The sequence below is a fragment of the Pinus tabuliformis genome, chromosome 2_1 (assembly GCF_031772625.1).
Source record: "Pinus tabuliformis cultivar Carrire ecotype Pingquan chromosome 2_1, CPIR1, whole genome shotgun sequence".
Classification (NCBI taxonomy): domain Eukaryota; kingdom Viridiplantae; phylum Streptophyta; class Pinopsida; order Pinales; family Pinaceae; genus Pinus; species Pinus tabuliformis.
The window spans coordinates 667,773,536-667,796,958 of NC_142299.1; the positions used below are offsets into that span (position 1 = coordinate 667,773,536).

General features: G+C 38.7%; 1 protein-coding gene across 1 annotated transcript in view; it reads left to right on the forward strand.

The window, feature by feature from the left end:
* Nucleotides 1–2,379: 2,379 nt before the first annotated feature.
* The window catches only part of LOC149202369 (integral membrane family protein), a 46,812-nt gene continuing 25,768 nt past the window's right edge, over nt 2,380–23,423 (forward strand). The window contains exon 1 of the mRNA XM_089403157.1: nt 2,380–2,706. Within this exon, the coding sequence (XP_089259283.1) occupies nt 2,422–2,706 (285 nt within the window). The 5' untranslated portion in view covers nt 2,380–2,421. The remainder of the gene's footprint in view (nt 2,707–23,423) is intronic.

The following is a 23,423-nucleotide window of genomic DNA, read 5'->3' on the forward strand; positions in this document are numbered from 1 at the left end:
TTCAAAACCCCTAATAGTGAATTACATGCCTTATTTTCCAGTGATTAAACCTACATAGGGTTCAGAATAATGGATTGAACCAAACCACCCTTCATCCATTCAACATGTTGACCATATTCGTGTCTTAAAGATAACATCATTTGCTTTTTCGTCCAATATTTTTGAGCAAAAGGTGAAGGATAATCCATAATAATATGCCCGTAAACATGACAATGAACACATTTATAGGGTATTTTCTCGTTATATAGATGTTGAGAAGGAGATACATTTCTGACCACACTCTCTTGTAAGTCTTACGACCCCTCACTAATGTTCATTTCAATTGAAAACCTAGCAACAATATAATATCAACTATACTTTAAGTATATTTCAATATATAGTGTCTTCCCTAGCACAACTTCGATATTTTTCAATATTTTTCAGAACACATCTCCCATGGAATACCTAGAAGCCTCAACCACATTGAAATTGCTTAATAATCTCAGGCCTAGGCTCAATACATATGGTGCAGGGTTTGAGAGCCAAGTACATAAACCCCTAGTACCAACACCCCTTCAAATTTTTTTGCACATCAACCTTTGAATGGAAAAGGATACCTATCCATCCTCTAGCGATGAGATGGAGGATTGATCCATACCTCAACATAAGAACCCAAACCTTTTGCATCTAATCATTGAAGTTATAATCTAAAATACACCGACCATGTACTTTTCCAATTAGGGCCTTAACTGAATACTCTAACGCTTACTCAACCACAATCATTGAGAACCCTCTTAACATGCAATCTCCTCTTATTAACAATTTCACAAGCCTTCTTCCTTTTACGTCTTGCTCCTATAGGCTTAACATGACCTTCCTCATTTGCCACCACAATTAGAGCCTTAGGATCTAAGTGTTGACCTATTAACCTTAAACCAAAACATGAATACCCTTTTCAAAGTATTAGATCTAGATAGTTTGGACAAATATGAATGAGCCTTTTTTCATGAGTATTTACATTAAACACCACATTAACCACCTCTTGCAAATTTTGAACAAAATGTTTGTCCACATTAACTTTACATTAATATCTAAGACTCTTGAACTGACCTCTCGACCCTTAGCAAATTATGCTTGTTTTTGAGAGTGCAACAAGTTACATGTGTATTGACCTCTCGACCCTTAGCAAATTATGCTTGTTTTTGAGAGTGTAACAAGTTACATGTGTATTTAGTACTTTTATTTGGCCTTGCCACATTTGATAAGCCCAAATATTTACTCATTTAATACTTTTCTTTAACCTTACCACCAATAAACCCAAATATTTACTCACCTTAAATGCATAAACTAATATTTCTACTAATAAACCATCCAAACTTAATCACCCACACTAAATAACTAAAATTAACAATTAAACTTGCAGACTTAAAACTCCTAAAGATTTGCATAACTTCATATAAATCCAATAAAACAAACTAAAAGATTTTCATAACGTCCTCCAACACTTTTGCCAACAAATATATTTACTTACGATCCTTTGTACAAGGTAAAAGCTATTTCACTCTCCACTTTCCACCACACTTACCAAACAAACATCTTTGCCTAACGCTACTATGTTAGAATCTGCAATACTTTCAAAGTTAGAATAAATACTTTTATTGCCATGCTTCTAAATATATAATATTTAGCTAGAAGGAATCAGAAATCTAAATAAATTATATGTTTAATTGATGATGATGATGATGATGATGATGGTTAACGTCCGCTGAGACCAAATAATGATCTATCGGACCTAAAAAGACAAATTATTTATTTTGATTTAAGATTTTATTCCTATGCTCAAAAAGTTTGGAGAGAAGCCTCCCGAGTTCACTATAATTTTGGCATTGTAAAAGGCTAGGAAGGTCAGTATTGTAACAAAGGTTGTGAAATTGAGATCTAATGTGGTTGTATGCAGGGCACTCTAAGAGGAAGTGGTTTTCATCCTCGATGCTCCCATTCTCACAAATATGGCAGATCCTTTCCATCCATGGCGTTTTAGGAACTACCTAGCGGCCAGTTTCGCTATGGAGCTCATGAGAATTCGTTCTAATCTTTGCTATATTAATTTTCTTTTTTGAGCTAGTTAGAATAGAGAGATACTTTTGATCTTCAAGGGTGGGGTTGATGACCTTTTTATAATAACTTAATTTTCTTTTAGACGCTAAATCTTTCTCACACCACAATTTTTCTTTGAACTTAGAAGTAACAATATCTTTAATGTTATTTATGTTTTGCAAAGCACCATTCTCATTAATCTCCCAATTATTTAGGTGATCGAATTCACAACCATAAAAGATGGCACGAGACCGACAATCTTCTCAATTGATATCCAAAAGCGTACACCACAAGATATATATTGATATTGCGGATATCAATTGTGGTGTTGTTTTGAAGTCCATCATGGCAATGACCATTCCGTTGTGTAACTCACTCCCAACCACAGCAATCTTCTCCTCAAAGAGGTTCTTTGTAGCCAAGCCTGGCCACAAGAGGTTCTTTGTTTGCGCTCTGGGACTTCCCTTTTCTTGTCCAACCAGTGACAACGGCTATGGCAGACAAGAGGTCGCGAAGAAACAGCTGGCTGCGAAATGCCAAGCTCTCAGGGATGGCAGCCAAGGCTCGGGCACCGGGGTTTATCAAGGTGTTTACGGTCCTTGGTCTATCGAGGAATCAGACAATCGCGAGGTACTTGCAGACCATTTTTCTTAAGAAACCTTTGGAATTATTTATATAAGTTAAAAATTCATGTATCCATATCTTTTTCCGGTTGTCATCACAGCACCCCCCCAAAAGTAGTGCTTATTCAAGCTAGAGTGTGTCAAGAGGATCTAGGCTATTGCCTTCCTTCTACTGATTGCTATATCAAGATGAAGTTCACTCTGTGTTTGCGGGTGAGGGTTGAAATTTGAGAGTCAGAACCCTCGACCATTGGTTGAGTGTAAAGTCAGAGATGAATTCTCTTCAATGCCCAGTTGGATCAATTGAGAGATTGACCCTTGCTTCTTGAAGTTGGGAAAGCTGCAGCTGCCACACGGATCAATTCGCAGCTCGAGTTCCACTATGCAAACCTGACCCCGGATCTTCAAGCAGAGGTTGGCACATATTAGAGCACTATCATACCGGGTAAACTCGCAGCAGTGCTGAAGATTTTTAGATACACATCGATTTTGTTTTTTTTCCCAATGAAAAACAAAATTTCTATCCTTGCTAAGTGCCATGTTGCGTGGAAGTCGACAGCCCAACGGAGTTTATCGCCGAGCAGGGCGGACTTCCAGGTGATGGTGGCAGGGAGTAATTGCCAATAGAGGTCTGAAGCCCACTCCCAGCGGACTTAGCAAAAGGGCGAACCAAAGCTAGGCTTTTACAGTCTATTCCTAATAGTAGAAGGGGCATTTGGGTTTGGGTCGAGGAAGGCCACCCATTATGAAAGTCTAGGTTAAAAAGGCCTTTTTTTAAGTTCGATATATGGCTTCTAGACAATTTAGAGTCAAACCAACCAAGTTGTCTATTTAGAAATTAGAAGGCAACTTCCAGGCTTTGTTGAATCCGACATTCAAAATGGGATTTGTATTCAACCAATGATACCTATTACTTTCCACCTCTAGTCTCACCGGTAGGGGACCAGGGCTTGCAGGAGACGCTTGAGAAACAAGTAATCTGGAATGAGTTCTTGAACAGTCTCTATGATCAGCCTGTCAATGCTATCCTAAATGAATTCAGACTTAAAGGCAGATCAACACTTTCAATCTGAGCCTGAAGATCATAAAGGTCAACAGTCATGATGATACCCGGCTTACGTAAGCTTTTGCCTGAAAACCTTTGTATTGAACAATAGGTGACCACCAGATGCAGTGCTCTTTGAAAGACAACCTAGTCCTCAATGAGTTAGTTTTTCAAGTTAGACAAGGTTTAATGTCTTCCCAAGCTTTCCTTGTAATCTGCACCACAATCAACCCTTTGATCTGTCCCTGAGCTAGTGGCATGCATTTTGTTTTGATGCCATTGAAGGGTGATTCTTGGAGCAAGATAACTACCAACATTTACCCTAATGGATGAGTGCAGCCATTAGGGTTCTAAACATGTTGATATTTTTTTGATTGCATAGTTGAAGTGCATGGTTCAAATTGCTTTGGTTTCTAGGGAAACTCACATAATACTTTCCATCATTCCTAGGTGTTGAGAAACCAAGGGCTAGAAGGTAATGATTGATTTCTCTTACTTGATAATTACTTGTGAATGTTTGTTGACTTTTTATTAAATTTATGTTCTCTTCCTCAAGCAATTACCCAAAAAATAAAGATCACAAAGAGACAAAGGACACTGGAAATTAGGTTCCAAGCCAGGGTAAAACCCATGAGGGGGAAAACCCAAAAAATCCTCTTCTTATAGAATCAGATCAAAGTGAGATATCCAAGGCCCAAGACCTAGACCAAGATTGCCACAAAGACCCAAGTCAACCCTCCCCCAACCAAGGCAAAGTTAACAATAGTCAAGTTTGGTCAAATCTTTGAAATCTGGTCAACTCTTGAAATTTTGGCCCCATGTAATTTCGGCCTTGTAACAACCTTTGAAAAACAACAGAAACTTTGCACGTGTGAACAAAATTAGGGCAAAAACAACTCGTCTTCTCTCTCCTTTGTCTTTTGCTGATTTATCTTCATTTCTTGGCACATAAATCAATGTGATGATGGCTGAAATTGATTGGCTCCTTAAGTGGTCAAATTGACTTATATTTATAGTTGTGTAGGAGGTCAAAAAGATGCCTCTTGGGCTGACTAGTGAAGGAGGGCTGACTTGGTCTTGTCATTGACAATTTGACTTTGACTTAAGACAAAAATAAATTTCCTTTTCTTACAAGAAGTCCAAATGGGATTTTGACTCAATAACATTTCTTTGATTCATAATAATTTCTCTTTTGACTCAATTGAGACCCTATAAGCATGAAGAACAAGCTTTGACTGGAATGGATACAAATCCTCAAAGAATATTGGTCCTCGAGACTATTCTTATTGTGGATATAAATACTTAAAGAATATCGGTTCTAGATGCTTATCCAATCCACCATTCTCCGTACCAGTGCCTTTACTAGGCTTACGACTATTAGCCTTGGCCATAGTACATGACACATGGAGAATATGGTGTCCACCCTCAATCCCTCTCAACCAGGGAGGAGATCCTTACTCCCTCTTCTCCCATGGAGAAATGACCACAAGCCTAAGCTTGCCTCAAACATAATGCATCTGCGATCTGCTATGACAATGGATACATACTACTGCTACAGAACTTCATCTTGCATCATGTCACGAATCATAAAGTACTTCAACCTTCCTTTAATTAATAATCGTAGCCTTGACAAAAATCGAGTCTAACATGTCATCAAATAGTTCATATTACATAAAACATTTTGCTTCACAACTGACTGTACCAATTGCCACATTTTCTGCCTCATGAATGTGCTATGTATCCCATAATGTCTCTTCTTAACATTGCCAAATCTATTGATGTTGCTCCAAATTTCAACTTGTAAGATCCTTTAAGTCATTTTCTGCCTCTAGCTCCCTCTAAACTCGACATTACTTTCTTCACATTATCTAGCTTCACATTCTTGAAGAAATCATATCAGCTTTCAATCATTAGTAGTATCTCCCTCATCATCAATGTTGTCAACCCAATCAATATGTTCTTGAATCTAACCAATTAGAGCTCCCTCTTTCTAGTTGAGGTAAGTGAAGTAATTTTGTGCTAGCAACTAATCGATTTATTTTGCCTCCTTAATCTTCACGCTTTGCCATGTTCTTCTATTTGCTAATCAAGCTTAGATAGATCTTATCTTGACTTGCAATCTTTATTAGAAGACTATGAAAGAACAAAAAGGCAAAGTATAAAGACAATAGCAGTAGTAGTATGTAGAGTACTTATCTTTTGTGGAAGGATAACTCCCTCTTAATCGTGGAACTGTTCACCAACCTTGTTCTCACATTAGCATGATATCATTTCTGTTATCATCAAGGGTTAGGTCTCTACTCCTTACAACATAAACGATTAGATAGGGTTTTGTTCCTAGGGTTCTCTAACTCAAACCTTAGCTAGGGTTTACAAACCCTAGATTCTCAAAGTCTTCAAGATCTGCCATTTAAGAAATTGCAAATTCTACAAGCATACTAGAGAGTTATTTGCAAAACCTTAGAGACATTGACAAGCCTTCTATACCATAGATTTCATTTCTTGACCATAAAAAACTAGTCCTTATATGCAGGGAGAGATTTCAAATGCTATATCAACGAACTCTAACATATCTAAATATGACACTAACTTTCAAAAGAGCATAAGATCATTAACTTTTTCCTCATGTGAGTTCACCATAATCTAGAAAACTTAGCATTATATGCACAATAGTTTGCAAGACAACTATGAAATGAACAAGAATGATACATACCTCTTTTGACCTTACCTTATCTTTTCTTGCAAAGATCCGATCCTTTGACTTTATGCACCAACTTTCTTTCAACAAAGGTGTCTCAATCCTTCAACCATTGCACGAACCACATAAATTTCTTTGAGCTGCTAGCTTTGTCTTGGCTTCATAGATAGGTTGGCTTCATTGATGTCATTCATTCTTCTATTATGTATAGGAAAGGAATCTTGGTAGCATGGCTGCTTCACATACTAGTGCTTCATAAGACTTCAGATATCTTGTTACAATTCTTCATAGAGTTTGCAAGGTATTAGTCTCTAATTGTTTCGGTTTCTATAGCAAGGTGACTTATGTACATGTCACCAACTTTTTAGGAACTTGCATATAGTCATAGTGCCTCATAAATGCATATAGAGAAGAATTTCTGGACTTAACAACTATGGATGTCTTTCTCAATGTCATCATAGATGCTTTGACTCTTTGAAGTGTGTTGCCACAATGAATTTTTTGTCAACATGAACTTGTCCATAGAGATAGTTTGCCACGTCATAGAGATATAGGTGTCATGAGAAGCATGCTTTATTGTAGGAAGATGTATCACTAGAACTCGCATCAACATTGAGAGATATGCTACAAGAATTTACATCACTTCCTTTCTTTATGTATAGGAGAAGGTTTTCGAAGGTATCGTTGCTTCACATCACATAGATGGGCCTTATATCTAATTGAACTCAGATTCTTTGATGACTCAAAATTTTAGATGCCTTCAAATCTTGAATAAATTATAGATGCCTTAAATCTTCAAGAATATGTTGCTGCAATAGGCTTCAGATGTCTTAGCACAAAGAAGAAGTTTTAGAATTTCGCTTGTACAATCTTCAATCCTTTTATAAAGATGACCCTTATAAACTTGACCTTCAACCTTGAGCAAGAATGAGCTAAAAGAGGCTTCACTAGATACTCTTCATCTTCCTCCACAAATTCCAGAGAATTAGATGTTCAAGATGTATAGATAGTTTAGATAAACAAATTGGGTTTCAACACAGTGCGTATCTTTGTTATATCACAGAGACTTTGGACTATTGTGACACACAGTTCTGATCTTTTACAACAAATAATTTGGATTACTTATTTTCTAGAGTATCATCATAGGTTACAAATGCTACCATAGGTTCAAATCTTTAAGCCTCAAATTTTGTCCTCTGTCTAGGGTTACCACAATGTCTTCGTATGTCACAATGCTATAAAGACTTTGCATATTACAAGACTTTGGATGCTTTGCACACCACAGGAAATTGTTTCAGAGATTTGACGTGCCTATCTTGCTTGAGCAAGTGCATATATTCTTACTTCTAAAACTTGGTCTTGAACTATATCTCGAATAGTAATATAATTTGAGCAAGAATATTAATTTTGGACCTTCCACAAAGTTATAAAACTTGGACAAAGAGTAGACCTTCACATAGTACTATGCTTAGGATGCCATAGAGATAAAATTTATGTACTTTTACACAATAAGCTTCGGTCTTCTATAAATGGATGTCATCTGATTGGGAGTATGAGGATGTCTCCAAGAATATTGATTTGGCTTCTAGGGATGTCCTTGAGTGATGGTTGCTACAAAGATGATGGTCTTCAAGTCTTCTTCTTTAGCCTTTGATAGAAAGAGATATAATTGCTGCAAGGATATCTTCAAGTGTAACTGCTGCAAGAATGTCTTCAAATATGCCAACAAGATGTGATCTTCAGACTGCCTTTCTTTCACCTTAGCTTTGATACCATGTTGAGAAACCAAGGGCTAGAAGATAATGATTGATTTCTCTTACTTGATAATTACTTTTCAATGTTTGTTGGTTTTTTATTAAATTATATTCTCTTCATCAAGCAATTACTAAAACATAAAGATCACAAAGAGACAAAAAACATAAAAAATTAGGCTCCAAGTTAGGGCAAAACCCACAAAAGGGAAAACCCAAAAATTCCTCTTATAGAATCATATCAAATTGAGATATCCAAGACCTGAGACCAAGACCAAGACTGTCACAAAAACCTAAGTCAACCCTCCTCCAACCAAGTCAAAGTCAACAATAGTCAACGCTAGTCAAATCTCTAAAATTTGGGCAACTCTTGAAATTTTGGCCCTCTGTAATTTTGGCTCTGTAACAACTTTCGAAAAACAACAAAAACTTCGCACATGTGAGCAAAATTAGGGCATAAACAACTCGTCTTCTCTCTCCTTTGACTTTCACTGATTTATCTTCTTTTCTTGGCACATCAATCGGAATGATGATGGTTGAAATAATCTCATTAAGTGGTCAAATTGACTTATATTTATAGTTTTCCAAGGGGTCGAAAAGATGCCTCTTTCGCTGACGGTCTTGTGGCTGACAATTTGACTCTTTGACTTAAGACAAAAATAATTTTCCTTTTCTTACAAGAAGTCCAAATGGGACTTTAACTCAATTACATTTCTTTGACTCATAATAAATTCTCTTTTGACTCAAATGACCCTATAAGCATGAAGAACATGCTTTGACTAGAAATAATAATAATAAATACATCAGTAGTACATTTGAATTACATTATGAAGACCGACACTAGTTATATTTCCAAAACAAGGATGGTACCTTGAGTAAACTAGATTTTGCAGAAGTTTGAGGTTTTGTCAACAATATGCTCATTTAAGAGTTCAACATGTCAATCACTTGAACTTGTGTAGGGAGGATACACTCCTCTTAACTACCTAGGCAAGGCTGAACTTGGTTGGACTAGAGCTGGAGATCTCAGAGCAAAATTTGCCTCAAAATATATGTTCAAACCCATCGAGTCCATTCTCTCTTTGTGTGTGCAAGCAATTTTTTTTAGTATCACCACACTGGCTGATCATGAAATTTCAATTATCATAGTTTATCCACTTATTTTAATCATCACTGCCCATCTCCTTTCTATGGTTAGAGTCTGTGCATGGAACATTGGTCTTCAAGTCTTCATCTTTAGCCTTTGATAGAAAGAGATATAATTGCTGCAAGGATATCTTCAAGTGTAACTGCTGCAAGAATATCTTCAAATATGCCAACAAGATGTGATCTTTAGACTGCCTTTCTTTCACCTTAGCTTCGATACCATGTTGAGAAACCAAGGGCTAGAAGATAATGATTGATTTCTCTTACTTGATAATTACTTTTCAATGTTTGTTGGTTTTTTATTAAATTATATTCTCTTCATCAAGCAATTACTAAAACATAAAGATCACAAAGAGACAAAAAACATAAAAAATTAGGCTCCAAGTTAGGGCAAAACCCACAAAAGGGAAAACCCAAAAATTCCTCTTATAGAATCATATCAAATTGAGATATCCAAGACCTGAGACCAAGACCAAGACTGTCACAAAAACCTAAGTCAACCCTCCTCCAACCAAGTCAAAGTCAACAATAGTCAATGCTAGTCAAATCTCTAAAATTTGGGCAACTCTTGAAATTTTGGCCCTCTGTAATTTTGGCTCTGTAACAACCTTCGAAAAACAACAAAAACTTCGCACATGTGAGCAAAATTAGGGCATAAACAACTCGTCTTCTCTCTCCTTTGACTTTCACTGATTTATCTTCTTTTCTTGGCACATAAATCGAAATGATGATGGTTGAAATAATCTCATTAAGTGGTCAAATTGACTTATATTTATAGTTTTCCAAGGGGTCGAAAAGATGCCTCTTTCGCTGACGGTCTTGTGGTTGACAATTTGACTCTTTGACTTAAGACAAAAATAATTTTCCTTTTCTTACAAGAAGTCCAAATGGGACTTTAACTCAATTACATTTCTTTGACTCATAATAAATTCTCTTTTGACTCAAATGACCCTATAAGCATGAAGAACATGCTTTGACTAGAAATAATAATAATAAATACATCAGTAGTACATTTGAATTACATTATGAAGACCGACACTAGTTATATTTCCAAAACAAGGATGGTACCTTGAGTAAACTAGATTTTGTAGAAGTTTGAGGTTTTGTCAACAATATGCTCATTTAAGAGTTCAACATGTCAATCACTTGAACTTGTGTAGGGAGGATACACTCCTCTTAACTACCTAGGCAAGGCTGAACTTGGTTGGACTAGAGCTGGAGATCTCAGAGCAAAATTTGCCTCAAAATATATGTTCAAAACTTCAAACCCATCGAGTCCATTCTCTCTTTGTGTGTGCAAGCAATTTTTTTTAGTATCACCACATTGGCTGATCATGAAATTTCAATTATCATAGTTTATCCACTTATTTTAATCATCACTGCCCATCTTCTTTCTATGGTTAGAGTCTGTGCATGGAACATGTAAACGCTTTTGAATTTTTACATGTAGCTTGGAATTGAGAAGCAAAGGTGTTGCCTTTGGAGCTGCAATCACAACTTTTTCTAAATGCAAGGTTGGCTTAATCGGTGCGTCATGAGTATGACACTATTGGTTGGAAGTCATTGGGTATGTACCCTATGTTTCCAGTGTTAAATCTCCTAATACCAACCCATATTTATTTTCTCATGACAATTTTTTTTGGTAAGTTTGTAACCTTAGAAAATCACGTGAAAACAAATACATCCATCAAGCATCATCAATGTATGCGTTACTGGGTAGGTGGTCTCAGTGTGCTTGATGGGAAACCAGATAATTTTGACCACCTATCTATAGAATAATTGGTCCAAAACTCAAGGAGTATCAACATTACAATCAGCAAGGCTATCTATGAGTGCATTGTAAAAGCAAAAACTAAAAATAAACATGAAAACTCAAGTATTTGAAGAAGTGACTAGGGCTGTGTCTCTAACACTTGATCTTGGTGGAGCATGAGTATCTGGTTTACACTGAAAATGAAGCTCGATGTGTGCAATCCTCTCTTCAATCCTGTCTAGATAATAATTTGATTGTGCTGGTATCTCTTAACATCCTCCAACCCAGCAAAGACGTTGTACCTCTCAACTTGTTTATCCATCAAGATTCTGCCTTAACAGAGTCTTCATCTTCCAATGCAAATTTATTGCTCCAAAATAATGTTTCCTTCATCCTAGGGTGTTCCCTGGGTCAGGGTCCAAGTGGCTACATCTTCTAAGATCTCAAAATCCGAGAAGACTTGTCTTTCTTGAACAACTCGAAATTCTAAATTACGAAATTCATTCCAACTATTAGGGGGAATTGTTGCATGATAGCTATCAGGAGTCAACAGCTTCCTAGGCCTGCTGTTGAGCTCCATTACACCCTTGGGGGCCGTGGCCCCCTCCCCCGCGCTTGCTGCGCATCCTTTGATGCTCCATCTTCCATAGATGGGAATATTGATGATAGACTCACCCACAAACGACTGTTACAGGCTGTAGAGAGAATAAAACCATAATAAGAGGAAACTGCACCTACCCATAGAGAACCCCTGAATGAGGCCGACTACCAACAACAACTTAGGGATGACTTTAAAGGTGAGACCACACAGACATTGACCTCCATAGTTCGGCAGACCCCAAATAACAGAAAAAAGGTGAAACTCTAAAGGGTTTTCAGTTCACTAGAAGGCTGTTGGAAGCATCACCATAAGGTGCACAGGCACACGCAATTGGCTCAAACACGAATTCACAGTTGAGAGCCCACAAACTGATCAAACCATCGCAAGAATTCCACTATATCTTTTGGTAGATAATTTTTTTCCAAAGACATACCATAAAAAATGCAAAGACTTATTCTGAAGCTTAAGAAAAACCTAGTAAAGATGGAAGGGTACCCTTTCAATACAGGTCCATAGGCGCCTCCCTCCAGGAATGGATCTTTGCATCCAACTCGACCAAATTGAGAGGCCCTTTGCAATTGCCTCTGTCTACGTCTTCCTCTATCAACTCCAATAGCTTCCTTTGGTTAGCCCACCATGCCAAGCACAAACGAGTACTCCAACGCCTCTTATCACGAATACCTTCAAAGCTTTCGCTTTGTACGAGCTCCCAAAAGCATGTTATTCGGTTCCCATCAATTAATTATTGAACGAAAACACGGCCAAATTTCTAACACAAAATATAGTGGAAGCAAAAAATTACTTAATTTGGATCACACACATATAAACAGGTTTTTGCCCAATCAACAATTCTTCATTAATAAATTAATCACAAAACTTACTTGGGCTCCTGTACCAGGGATAATGGCCCAACTGAGAAAATACAATATTGATCACCAACCTCATTGCACTCTCTTAGACCTAGCACATGCTCACTGAGAAGCCTCTCTCAATCTTGTGCCGCTGTTGTGTCTTAGCTCCTCACTTTAGGCTCAATTTATAACTTTCCTAAGCTAAGATTGATGGCCAAAATTAGCTCGTCAAGTTAATAGAAGATAAGTGACTTTACTTTAGTTAACTATCTTGTCTTAACTTTCTCTACTTTGACTCAAGTACAAGTTATAAATTTAGCTTGCTTTACACGCACATCTCATGCATGTCACTTGCAATACATTCACATGTGTGCAACTCACTTGAACACTCTGCGTGTCGCATGCAAGCTCCTAAAGAGGCAAATCAAGGTCCTTCTAGTCAAGGCACAAGATTAGAAGTACCTTTTGAACTACAAAACTCAACACTCCCTCTTGGCGAGGGAGGTACTTTTGGAAGAACCTCCTCCCCCAGAATCTATCTCCAAGCCCATCTTAGTATTTGCAGTTGCTCCCTCTGACACTGGAGTCTGTGCTGCTACTTGAGCTGAGAACCTGTCAAATCCAGCCATGCTCCGAGGATCCTGCTCCTGAGAACCTAACAATGTCATATCATACCAGTTGAGGCTCCTGGCAGTACTTGGAGAATCACTCTTCCTTGCCACCTGCTTCCTCTCAGTAACTGACATTGTTCATGTATCCAAGATCAACACGGATATCCCCACATGTTGTCTAAACAACCTGTATGACTGGCACTGCTTGATGCCAAGCACTACAACTGCATCCAAGGTCGCTCCCTCTGAATATAACAACACCTGCCCATCCCAAAACAAAACTCTATATCTAGCATCCTCCAAGGCTAACACTGAGGGCACGTGTACCATCAACCTTGGAACAAATAACATTCCTTTCATCTCCAAAAATCTTCCTGACTCTAGCTGGAATCTAACACATCCAACCCCTTCATTGCATGCATGGTACTAGTCCCACTAAACACACTGTAGTCTGAGCCTGTCTCTAAAATATTGTGGAACACTAAGCTCATCCCCGTCATGTGATTGGATGCTCCATTGTCCTCATACACAACAATACTACTGTCAAAAACACAAGAAAATAGAGAAAGTTCCTTCTCAAATTTCTTCGTAAAGTCATCAATCTCAGTTGATGCCGATGTAGCCACCTGATCCTCCTCCTTCTTGTATGTGTTGAGAAATCTAGGGCATGAAGATTAGGTTATTTCTCTTTCAATGATAACTGGTTGCGAATGCTTTTTACTTCTTTAGATTAGGATCTTCTCTTTACTTAGATTATTATAGTATTCTTCTTCATCAAACAATCACCAAAGCATAAACAATAAAGAGACAAGAGATGCAGAATATAGGTGATCAGATAGGGCCAAAACCTCTCCAACTTGAGAGGAAAACCAAATGAATTCTTCTTCTTATAGAGATTTCAATTGACGAATACCAAGACCAAGACCAAGACCCTTGATACAACAACCTCTCCAAGACCAAGTCACAAGCCTTCTAGATTCAACTTCTTCTTCCTTGAGACAACGATAGTCAAACTTCTTCCTTCACCCACTAGCTCGACTATCCTTCAGATTTTGGTCCCTTAGATCAGTCCTACAGTTCTCGGCCCTACTTCAGAAACCCTAGCACGTGTGATTGACCAACTTTAGAACCTTGATTCTCTTCGCTCTAGTTGGAGGTTTCTTCTTTGTCAACTCGACTTGAGATACACCTTAATCTTCTCCTTGATTTGACCTTCAAGTGTGACTGTAATACCTCGGCTCCTTCTGCAGTTTGGACAACATAAATTCTTCGCACGTGTGGAGTGAATAAACCCAAAATAGATCAGAAAAATGGATCGGTTGTCTTCCTCTTTCCTTGCTTGGTGATGAGGGTTCTCTCTTCTGATCTTCACACCTTTTCTTGGTTCAGATTGCCTTGACTGAAATTATGTCTTCAAGTGAGGCCGAGCTGTCCTATTTATAGTGGTTTGAGCATCCAAAATAAGTTGACTTCTCTTGGTGACAAGGCCGACACGCCTTTCTAAATTTATTCGTAGGCCAATTTCAAGGGGAGCTTGTGACAAGGTCTTACAGGGTTTGTGACACAATTAACTTTGCCTTTTACAATGTATAACATGCCCAAATGGGTCTTCATCCTTTGACATTGACTCAATAGACTTTATGACATGATGACCAACCCTAAAGGCTCACAATGGGAACCTTAACTATAAAATAAAATTCCTTGATCATGAAACCCATGATTCAAGTATTACAAAAATAATTTTATTTTCTTCTTTACATCAATTACATGAAATCACAATTACACATGTCATTATGAAGATCGAACCTAGTTACACTTTTCAACACTCCCTCTCAACTAGGGAGGTATTCATAATCCATACAAGGTACTTGGACATTCTCAACCTGAAGAATTCTCATAAGAAGAGTCAGATTGGTAACACATCTATATAACATCATATCATCCAGCATTGTCATATAGCAAGGCCTTAACTAACAACTCTATCTCTCCACAAAATCAGAGCTCAATGCTGGTGAGACCAATGATTTATAGACACCTTCATCATTGTCTCTCTCAGAACATATCCCACCTGGGTTCTCTCAGAGTATGTTCCACCAGGACTATTCTTATCTTGGATTCCCAATCCTCAAAGAATATTGGTCCTCTACAACTACTCTTATCTTGGATGCCCTAACTCATCCTTAAAGAGTATTAGATGCCAGATGTTTACCCAATCCTCCATTCTGTCTTCCCAAATGAAGACAAGAATGATGTGTTTATCTCTCCCTCTCAACTTAGGGAGGACATACCCATTCCACTGAAGGAATGTATCCATTCCTATAAATAGGAATGTACCCAAGGTCCCTCTTAACTAGGGACTTGACCAGGCTCCCTCTTGATCGAGGACTTGCTTTCAACAACTCTTCAGGTGGAGATCAAGGGACAACCAGTTGCTTGTAGAACTCCTTCTTTTGATGTCATGAATTTCTTCTTTGTTATAGAGTCTACATCTTTTGGGACTTCTTTGTAGGGCACAAACCATCCATCACTTTCATCCATAAGTCATGTCATCATTTCTTTCATTGGAAAGTGATCCATTAGTCCATATCTGGCCTTACTTCATGCCATGATGCCTTCTTCATGTCATGTTTCCTTAAGGACTTTTCATCCTACCACATGATTGTTAGTTGTAGAAGACTTCCATAGTTCTTCCCTTAGCAACCTTGCATAAGCCCATCCAGATATCACTCAAAATAAGAAATGAACATTAAATCAAAATTACCTTTGTGATGGTCTTTCAACATGACATCTCTCTGTTTGCATCAGCGTCTGACATACATATTGACACATCTCCAAAAGATGTATACTGTCAAGGGTCTCTTTCTTTTTCAGACTTCATCAGGGTCTTCATATCTTACATGGAGATATCATAGTCAATTCTTTTAGTCCTTGGATGTTGATAGCCTCTTCCATAGTTGTATATTTCATGATCTCTTCCTTTCTTTCTTCACACATTTCTTTTTCAGGAACTTCCAATCAGAGTTCTTCTGAATTTCGTCAACCACCTCATATTTCATATGAGGACATATTATGTTGATTTCATCTAGTCGATGTGTGACCCATGCCTTCCTGCATCCTTTCAAAGGAGGAGATCCTTTCTTTTGATCATGCTCTCGAGATAGAGCATTTACCCATGTTACCTGCAACCATATGACATGACTCTTCAAATACAAGCATACATACCTCATTTTCTTTTAGGTCATCTAGGCGTCCTTCAACAACTTCCTTGATTGAAAGATCTTCAATTCCTTGATCTGCTTCACTTCTTTTGACATCATACCATCCTTCCATGAATTCCTACAAGTTGGAATTCTTGATGAAACACTTGCTTCCTTTTGATTGGTGAACCTTCCAATGAAGATTCCAATAGAGGATCTTGAGTATCCTCATCCAACAAATGTTTCCTTTTAACTGAAGTATGATGAGCTTTGTACTAGATGACTTTTTTCTCTTTTTCCATATGTACCACTTATGCTTCTAATGAGGTTACCAAGAGCTATATCCTTCCATAGGTCACTGCCATAGACTTCTATTTCCGCTGTTTTTTATGCTTCTCTATGATGACATCACGAGCTCTTGTTTTGAATGCTTCTATGATGCATCATATCATACTCCTTGGAGACTTATGATGGCCATATCTTACAACAGAAAACTTGAAAAGAACTAGATGAGGAAGACCATCTCAATCATAGTAGAGATCTTTTACTTCCTCTTTCTTGGACTTCTTCTTTTCAGCTTCCTCCACTTCTTTGGTGATATGGGCTTCCTCTCTTCCCCTATTGTTATCGTCCTTCTTGAGCTTAGGACAATCTTTCTTGTAATTCCCATATTCTTGACATCCATAGCATTGACCTAAGCCATGTTCTTCTTCCTTTTCCAAAGACCAAATTTTCCAAACTTCCCTTTTCTCTTTGCCATAGCAGCATATGCTTGAGATTGCTCATTTGATCCTACATCAGTTTTTGCCTTCAGCCTGATTTTTTCAATCTTGCATAGTGACCATAGATCCTAGAATGGACTAGCTTCTTTCTTTTCATAAATGCTTGAAGTAAAGTTACCCCACTCCTCTGGTAGTGCATTTAATACTACGGTGGTCATCTCCTTGTCAGAGATTATTTCTTCCAGATATTGAAGTTGATCCCTTATTTCAGATATCCTCATAAAGTATGAGGCTATTCCTTCTTCTTTTGATATCCTTAGCTTGTAGAGTTCTTGCCTTAATGAGATAACTTCTCCTGTAGTGCTTATGGAAAACAACTCTACTAGTTTGTCATATATTTCTTTTGAAGTTTTGAGTTTAGATACATATGGGATGAGGGGATCCTTGATGGATTCTATGAGAATCCTTTGAGCCCTTACTTCCCTTTCATAAACCTTGCAAGTGCTTGAGCATCTTCTTTTGGAGGTTTGGTGATTGAGCCCTTAACATGTTCCATGACCTCATTCTCAATGAGATTCAGATCTGTCCTCTTCTTCCATGCAAGAAAGTTTGAAGTCCCAACCAATTTGTTGCTTTCCTTGCAAAAAGACATTTTGACAGATTCAAATGTGGACATAAGTATACTTACTTGTGAAGATGCTTCTTCCACTTGCTGCGTCCTTGAATTTGATGAAGATATAGATAATAGAAAACTTCCTATCGATGAAGATAATTCTCTTCAAGAGTGATCCTTGGCTCCACAGAAGGGGAGATCACCTTAAATATTTTGATGATGATCAATGATGACTCCTTGATGATGTCTTGATGCTTCTTGGATGATCTTTTTCAAGTGTAAGGATCTTGCTTCAACGAGAGGGAGATTGTCTTAGAACTTTTTTAAGTTGATGACAACGTCCTTGATCTTGCTTCTCTTGGATGAGTAGTCTTTAAGTTACTTTGATTTGAATATCTCTTCAACTTGAGTAGGGTCTTTGTGGCCTTTTGAGGATCCCAAGACTTCTTTTGGTGCAAAATTCTTCTTCGATCTAGAACTAAGTTGTAGGAAGTGTGGGTCTAGGGTTCGTTTTCGTACAGAAACGAAACCGAAACGGGGAAACCTGTATCGTACGGCCCGGAAACTCGTTTCCGGCCGTACTGACCCGTTTCTCGAGGAGGAAACGTGGCCGTACGACAGAGTTTCCTCATGCAAATTGACCTTTTCTTATGTTTTTTATTTTTTTATTGGGCGACTAAAGTGGCTTCGAAATTTAATCATAATGTTTAAATGTAATAAATTATAATGTATCATGTATGCTTTATGATTGCACATAACATTTCTTAAATGTCCTAAATTCTAATATATATATATATATATTCGTGTTTCCCCGTTTCCAAATTTTGGGGGGGTCACGTTTCGTACCTGTACCCGTTTCCCTGTTTCGTGCAACTTAGATCTAGAATTTTGACACATCTTTGTAGATCTTGACTTTGCTTTGATTTCCTTCGAGATTTGATCCTTGAGTGCTTGTGTAGCCCTTGATGAGACGCCCTTTCCTTGATTTGTCACCTTAGCTCTGATACCATGTTGAGAAATCTAGGGCATGAAGATTAGGTGATTTCTCTTTCAATGATAACTGCTTGTGAATGCTTTCTACTTCTTTATATTAGGATCTTCTCTTTACTTAGATTGTTATATTGTTCTTCTTCATCAAACAGTTACCAAAGCATAAACAATAAAGAGATAAGAGACATAGAATATAGGCGATCAACCAGGGCCAAAACCTCTCCAACTTGGGAGGAAAACTCAAATGAATTCTCCTTCTTACAGAGACTTCAATTGACGAATACCAAGACCAAGACCAAGACCAAGATCCTTGACATAACAACCTCTCCAAGACCAAGCCACAAGCCTTCTAGATTCAACTTCTTCTTCCTTGAGATAATGATAGTCAAACTTCTTCCTTCACCCACTAGCTCGGCTATCCTTCAGATTTCGGTCCCTTAGATCAGTCTTGCAGTTCTCGACCCTACTTCGGCACCCTAACACGTGTGATTGACTAACTTTAGAGCCTTGATTATGTTCGCTCTAGTTGGAGGTTTCTTCTTTGTCAACTTGACTTGAGATACACTTGAATCTACTCCTTGGTTTGACCTTCAAGTTTGACTGTAATACTTCGGCTCCTTTTGCAATTTGGACAACATAATTTCTTCGCATGTGTGGAGTTAATCAACCCAAAACATATTAAAAAAATGGCTCGATTGTCTTCCTCTTTCCTTCGGTTGGTGATGAGGCTTCTCTCTTGTGATCTTCGCACTTTTTCGTGGTTCAAATTGCCTTGACCAAAATTCTGTCTTCAGGTGAGGCCGAACCGCCCTATTTATAGTGGTTTGAGCATCCAAAAAAGCCGACTTCTCTTAGTGACAAGGCCTACATGCCTTTCTAGAATTATTCTTAGGCTGACTTCAAAGGGAGCTTGTGACAAGGTCTTGGAGGGTTTGTGACACGATTAACTTTGCTTTTTACAATGTATAATATGCCCAAATGGGTCTTTATACTTTGACGTTGACTCAATAGACTTTATGACATGATGACCAACCCTAAAGGCTCACAATGGGAACCTTAACCATAAAATAAAATTCCTTGATCATGAAACCCATGATTTAAGTATTACAAAAATAATTTATTTTCTTCTTTACATTAGTGACATAAAATCACAATTACACGTCATTATGAAGATTGAACCTAGTTACACTTTTCAAGAGTATGAACACTGACTCGCATAGTAACTAGTCTTGTGACACGCAAAGCACTTTACTTTGCTCATGTCCTTTATGGAAGCATATCCCCAACTTCACTTATATATATATTTAAAATGGGCACTCTTTTCTTTTTATGTTTTTTTTAATTGTACTTTTTTTTTCAACTAAAAAATATTGCCCATAAAAAAAAAAATTCCTCTCAGCCCTTTTAAAAAATAAACCTCACCGCCTTGATAAAAAAATTTCCGTTCATATGATCCCAACCAACCTGGGTCTCACGATTCAACACAAACTCGACACCTTATGGTAGACCAATGCCTAATTGTTAAATTATTGTATGTTCTATGCTTAGAGCAGTTTACTTATTTTTCTTCTTATTAGCGATAGATTAGCAATCACATGTACATTAAGTAAAGTGCAGATAGAACATTAAATGATCAACAGAAAACAAGGCAAGACAAGAGACACAAGATGTGGCGGCTAGCCAGGGACAAACCCCAATGCGAGGAAACCCTTTGATCAAATCTTCTTTTATCTTCAATAGTTCAGCGGAGAGAAATAGTACAAAATTTGAATTCTGTAATTTTATATCAGCAGCAACAAACCCTAGATCAACAAAGTCAAACTTGGTCAAACTAGCTGAAATTGATCTCTAAAATACTTGGTCAATTTCCGGTCAACTTGTCTTCGAACAGCCTGAAGAAACAACCCTTGAACAGCGCCAAAAGTTCAGTCAATTTGCAGATTTCTGAAGTCAACTGCAGCCCTAAACTAGGGCAGTCAATACTAGTCAAACTAGAGGTCAGATCACCTCGATTTTTGTGCCAAAAATTGTGGCTTGCCTAGGAGAGGCAACCACACCCAATCCACACTTCTGGAAGGTCAACGTTTGGTCAACGCTGGTCAAAGAGATGACCTGCTGCCCTAGCGTCCTTCTTCTTCCTTTCAGCCACATGTGTGAGAGAGAGAGAGGTTCCTTTTATGCGTAGGGGAGAGAGAGAGAAGATGAGTGCATTGAATTGTCCAAATGAGGAGAATGCTCCTTGTATTTATATGCAAACATTGAGGTTGAATAGACATGACTGTTGGGCTTCTGAGCCTACATAAGTTTGCTGGCCGACCTTGACAATTTGTCCATAATCAAAATAAATTCATATCTCCATAAATACTTATCAGAATCGGATGATATTTAGATCAATCCTACACCTCTCGATGAGAGGAATCTAGGAAAAATATCAGAAACCATAAATAAGGTGATCCACATGGAGTTTGGCCCTAGTTGTCAATTTTAACACTCCCTCTCAACTAGGGAGAACTTCATCTGCAATCTATCAGACCGTCGTTGCTATCCATCCATCAAATGCACTGTCTTGTTCAACTTGACCCGACTTTGCTCTGCTCTGCTATGCTCAAACCATGAAGAAGAAGAAATGATCGAGGATGTATTATACCATCCTCCATTGACCCAAAGTCAGTCTCAGAGTGTGAACCACTCTCACTGATCCCAAATCAGTATCATTGATCCCAGATCAATGGAGGTCATCCTAGCATAGGGAGTATGGTAGATACAGCGATGCGTCCATCGATAGTACTACTATGGTCCCTATCCTCATTTCCCTGCTCATTGATCAGATGAGAGGTACTTCCCATGAGTCCCAGACTGCATGGGTAGGATGCCTCAACAGGAGAACTAATCATCCTGTCCACAGGAGAACGAATCATCCTGTCTAGTGGATGCCACGGAGAACTAATCATCTTGGCCTACAAGAGAACTAATCATCCTGCTCCACAGTCGCCACGGAGAACGAATCATCCTGGCCCACAGGAGAACTAATCATCCTGTTCCATAGTCGCCACTGGGTGTCACAGGGGAAGGTTGAACCTTTATCCTGTACATAGTGCACCACCAGGGGATGGTGAGACGCCCTGTGGTCACATGTCGCTCCAAGAAGTACCCTGCGCCCCCCTGGAGCTCCCAGAGCTCAATATATGCATCATACACGACCCTCATAAGAGGGTCTCTCAACGACACCAAGTCGTTCTCGGAAAGTCAGGAATTTGACCTTTCCCAGGGGCTTTGTCAAAATGCTGGCGATCTGTTCATCTGTACCGATATGTTGGAGCTTTATTGCTCCTCGTTGCACCATATCTCGAATATAGTGGTACCTGATATCGATAGTGGTACTTGATATCGATATGCTTGGAGCGATCATGAAATACAGGATTCTCTGATAAACGGATCCCGCTCTGGTTGTCACACAGAATCACGGTGGTATCCAATGTAAATCCAAATAACGCACTGAAGAGCTTTCGCAACCAGACTGCCTCACAAGAGGCCATGCTAGCAGTAATGTACTCTGCCTTGGCGGTGCTCAAAGCCACCGACTTCTGCTTCCTGCTCATCCAGGATATCGAGGCGGATCCCAAAGAGAAATAGCACCTGGAAGTGCTCTTTCGGTCCACCACACTGCCTGCCCAATCAACATCAGTATACCGAAGTAGTCTCACATCTCCGACAATGTATCTTAACCCATGAGTGATTGTGCCACGAAGATATCTCAACAGATTCTTGGCACTAATCCAATGTGAGTGGTGAGGCTCAACCATATGTTGACTCAATGTGTTGACTGCAAAGCATATATCTAGACGGGAGTTCACCAAGAACATTAATGCTCTGATGAGTTGACGATATTCGGTAGCATTTTGTAAAACAGGTCCGGCAGCACTACCGCTTAACTTCTTGAAGTCAAGCTCCATCGGGGTAGTTACGGGCTTGCAGTCCACCATGCCGAATCTCTCCAATATCTTCACCACATATTTTCCTTGAGATAGGAAAATCTCCCCTGGTTTTTGCCAGACTTTCAGTCCTAGGAAATAGTGCATAAGTCCTAGGTCTTTCATCTCGAACTCAGAAGCCAACTCCCTCTTACATTCGTGAATGAGAGGGTCTGCACCTGTTAGAAAGAGTTGGTCAACATATAGCACCAGCATGAGAGGCTTGTCATCTATAATCTTAAAGTAAAGGTTAGGGTCGGCTTCACTCCTAGTGAATCCCAACTTCATCAATTAGCTATCGATCCTCTCATACCATGCTCGGGGTGCTTGCTTTAGCCCATAGAGGGCCTTCTTCAACCTGCACACATGAGATTCTCGATCATAAATCTCAAATCCTTCGGGTTGCTCCACATAGACCTCCTCTTTGACCGAACCATGTAAGAACGTAATCTTGACATCCATCTGATGTAGGTTCCATCCTTGCGAAGCAGCAAGGGCTATGATCGAGCGGATGGTGGTATATCGGTTAACAGGTGCAAATATCTCGTCATAGTCTATACCTTCCTTCTGGGGGAAGCCACGAGCGACAAAACGAGCCTTATACTTTTCCGCACTTCAATCAACTGCATGCTTTATCTTGTAAAGCCATTTTGAAGTGACAACTGCTTTGTCCTGGGGTCTGGGGACCACATCCCAAACATCATTTTTCATAATGGACTCATATTCCTCGGTCATAGCATCCTTCCATACTTGATGCTTGACGGCATCTGTGAAT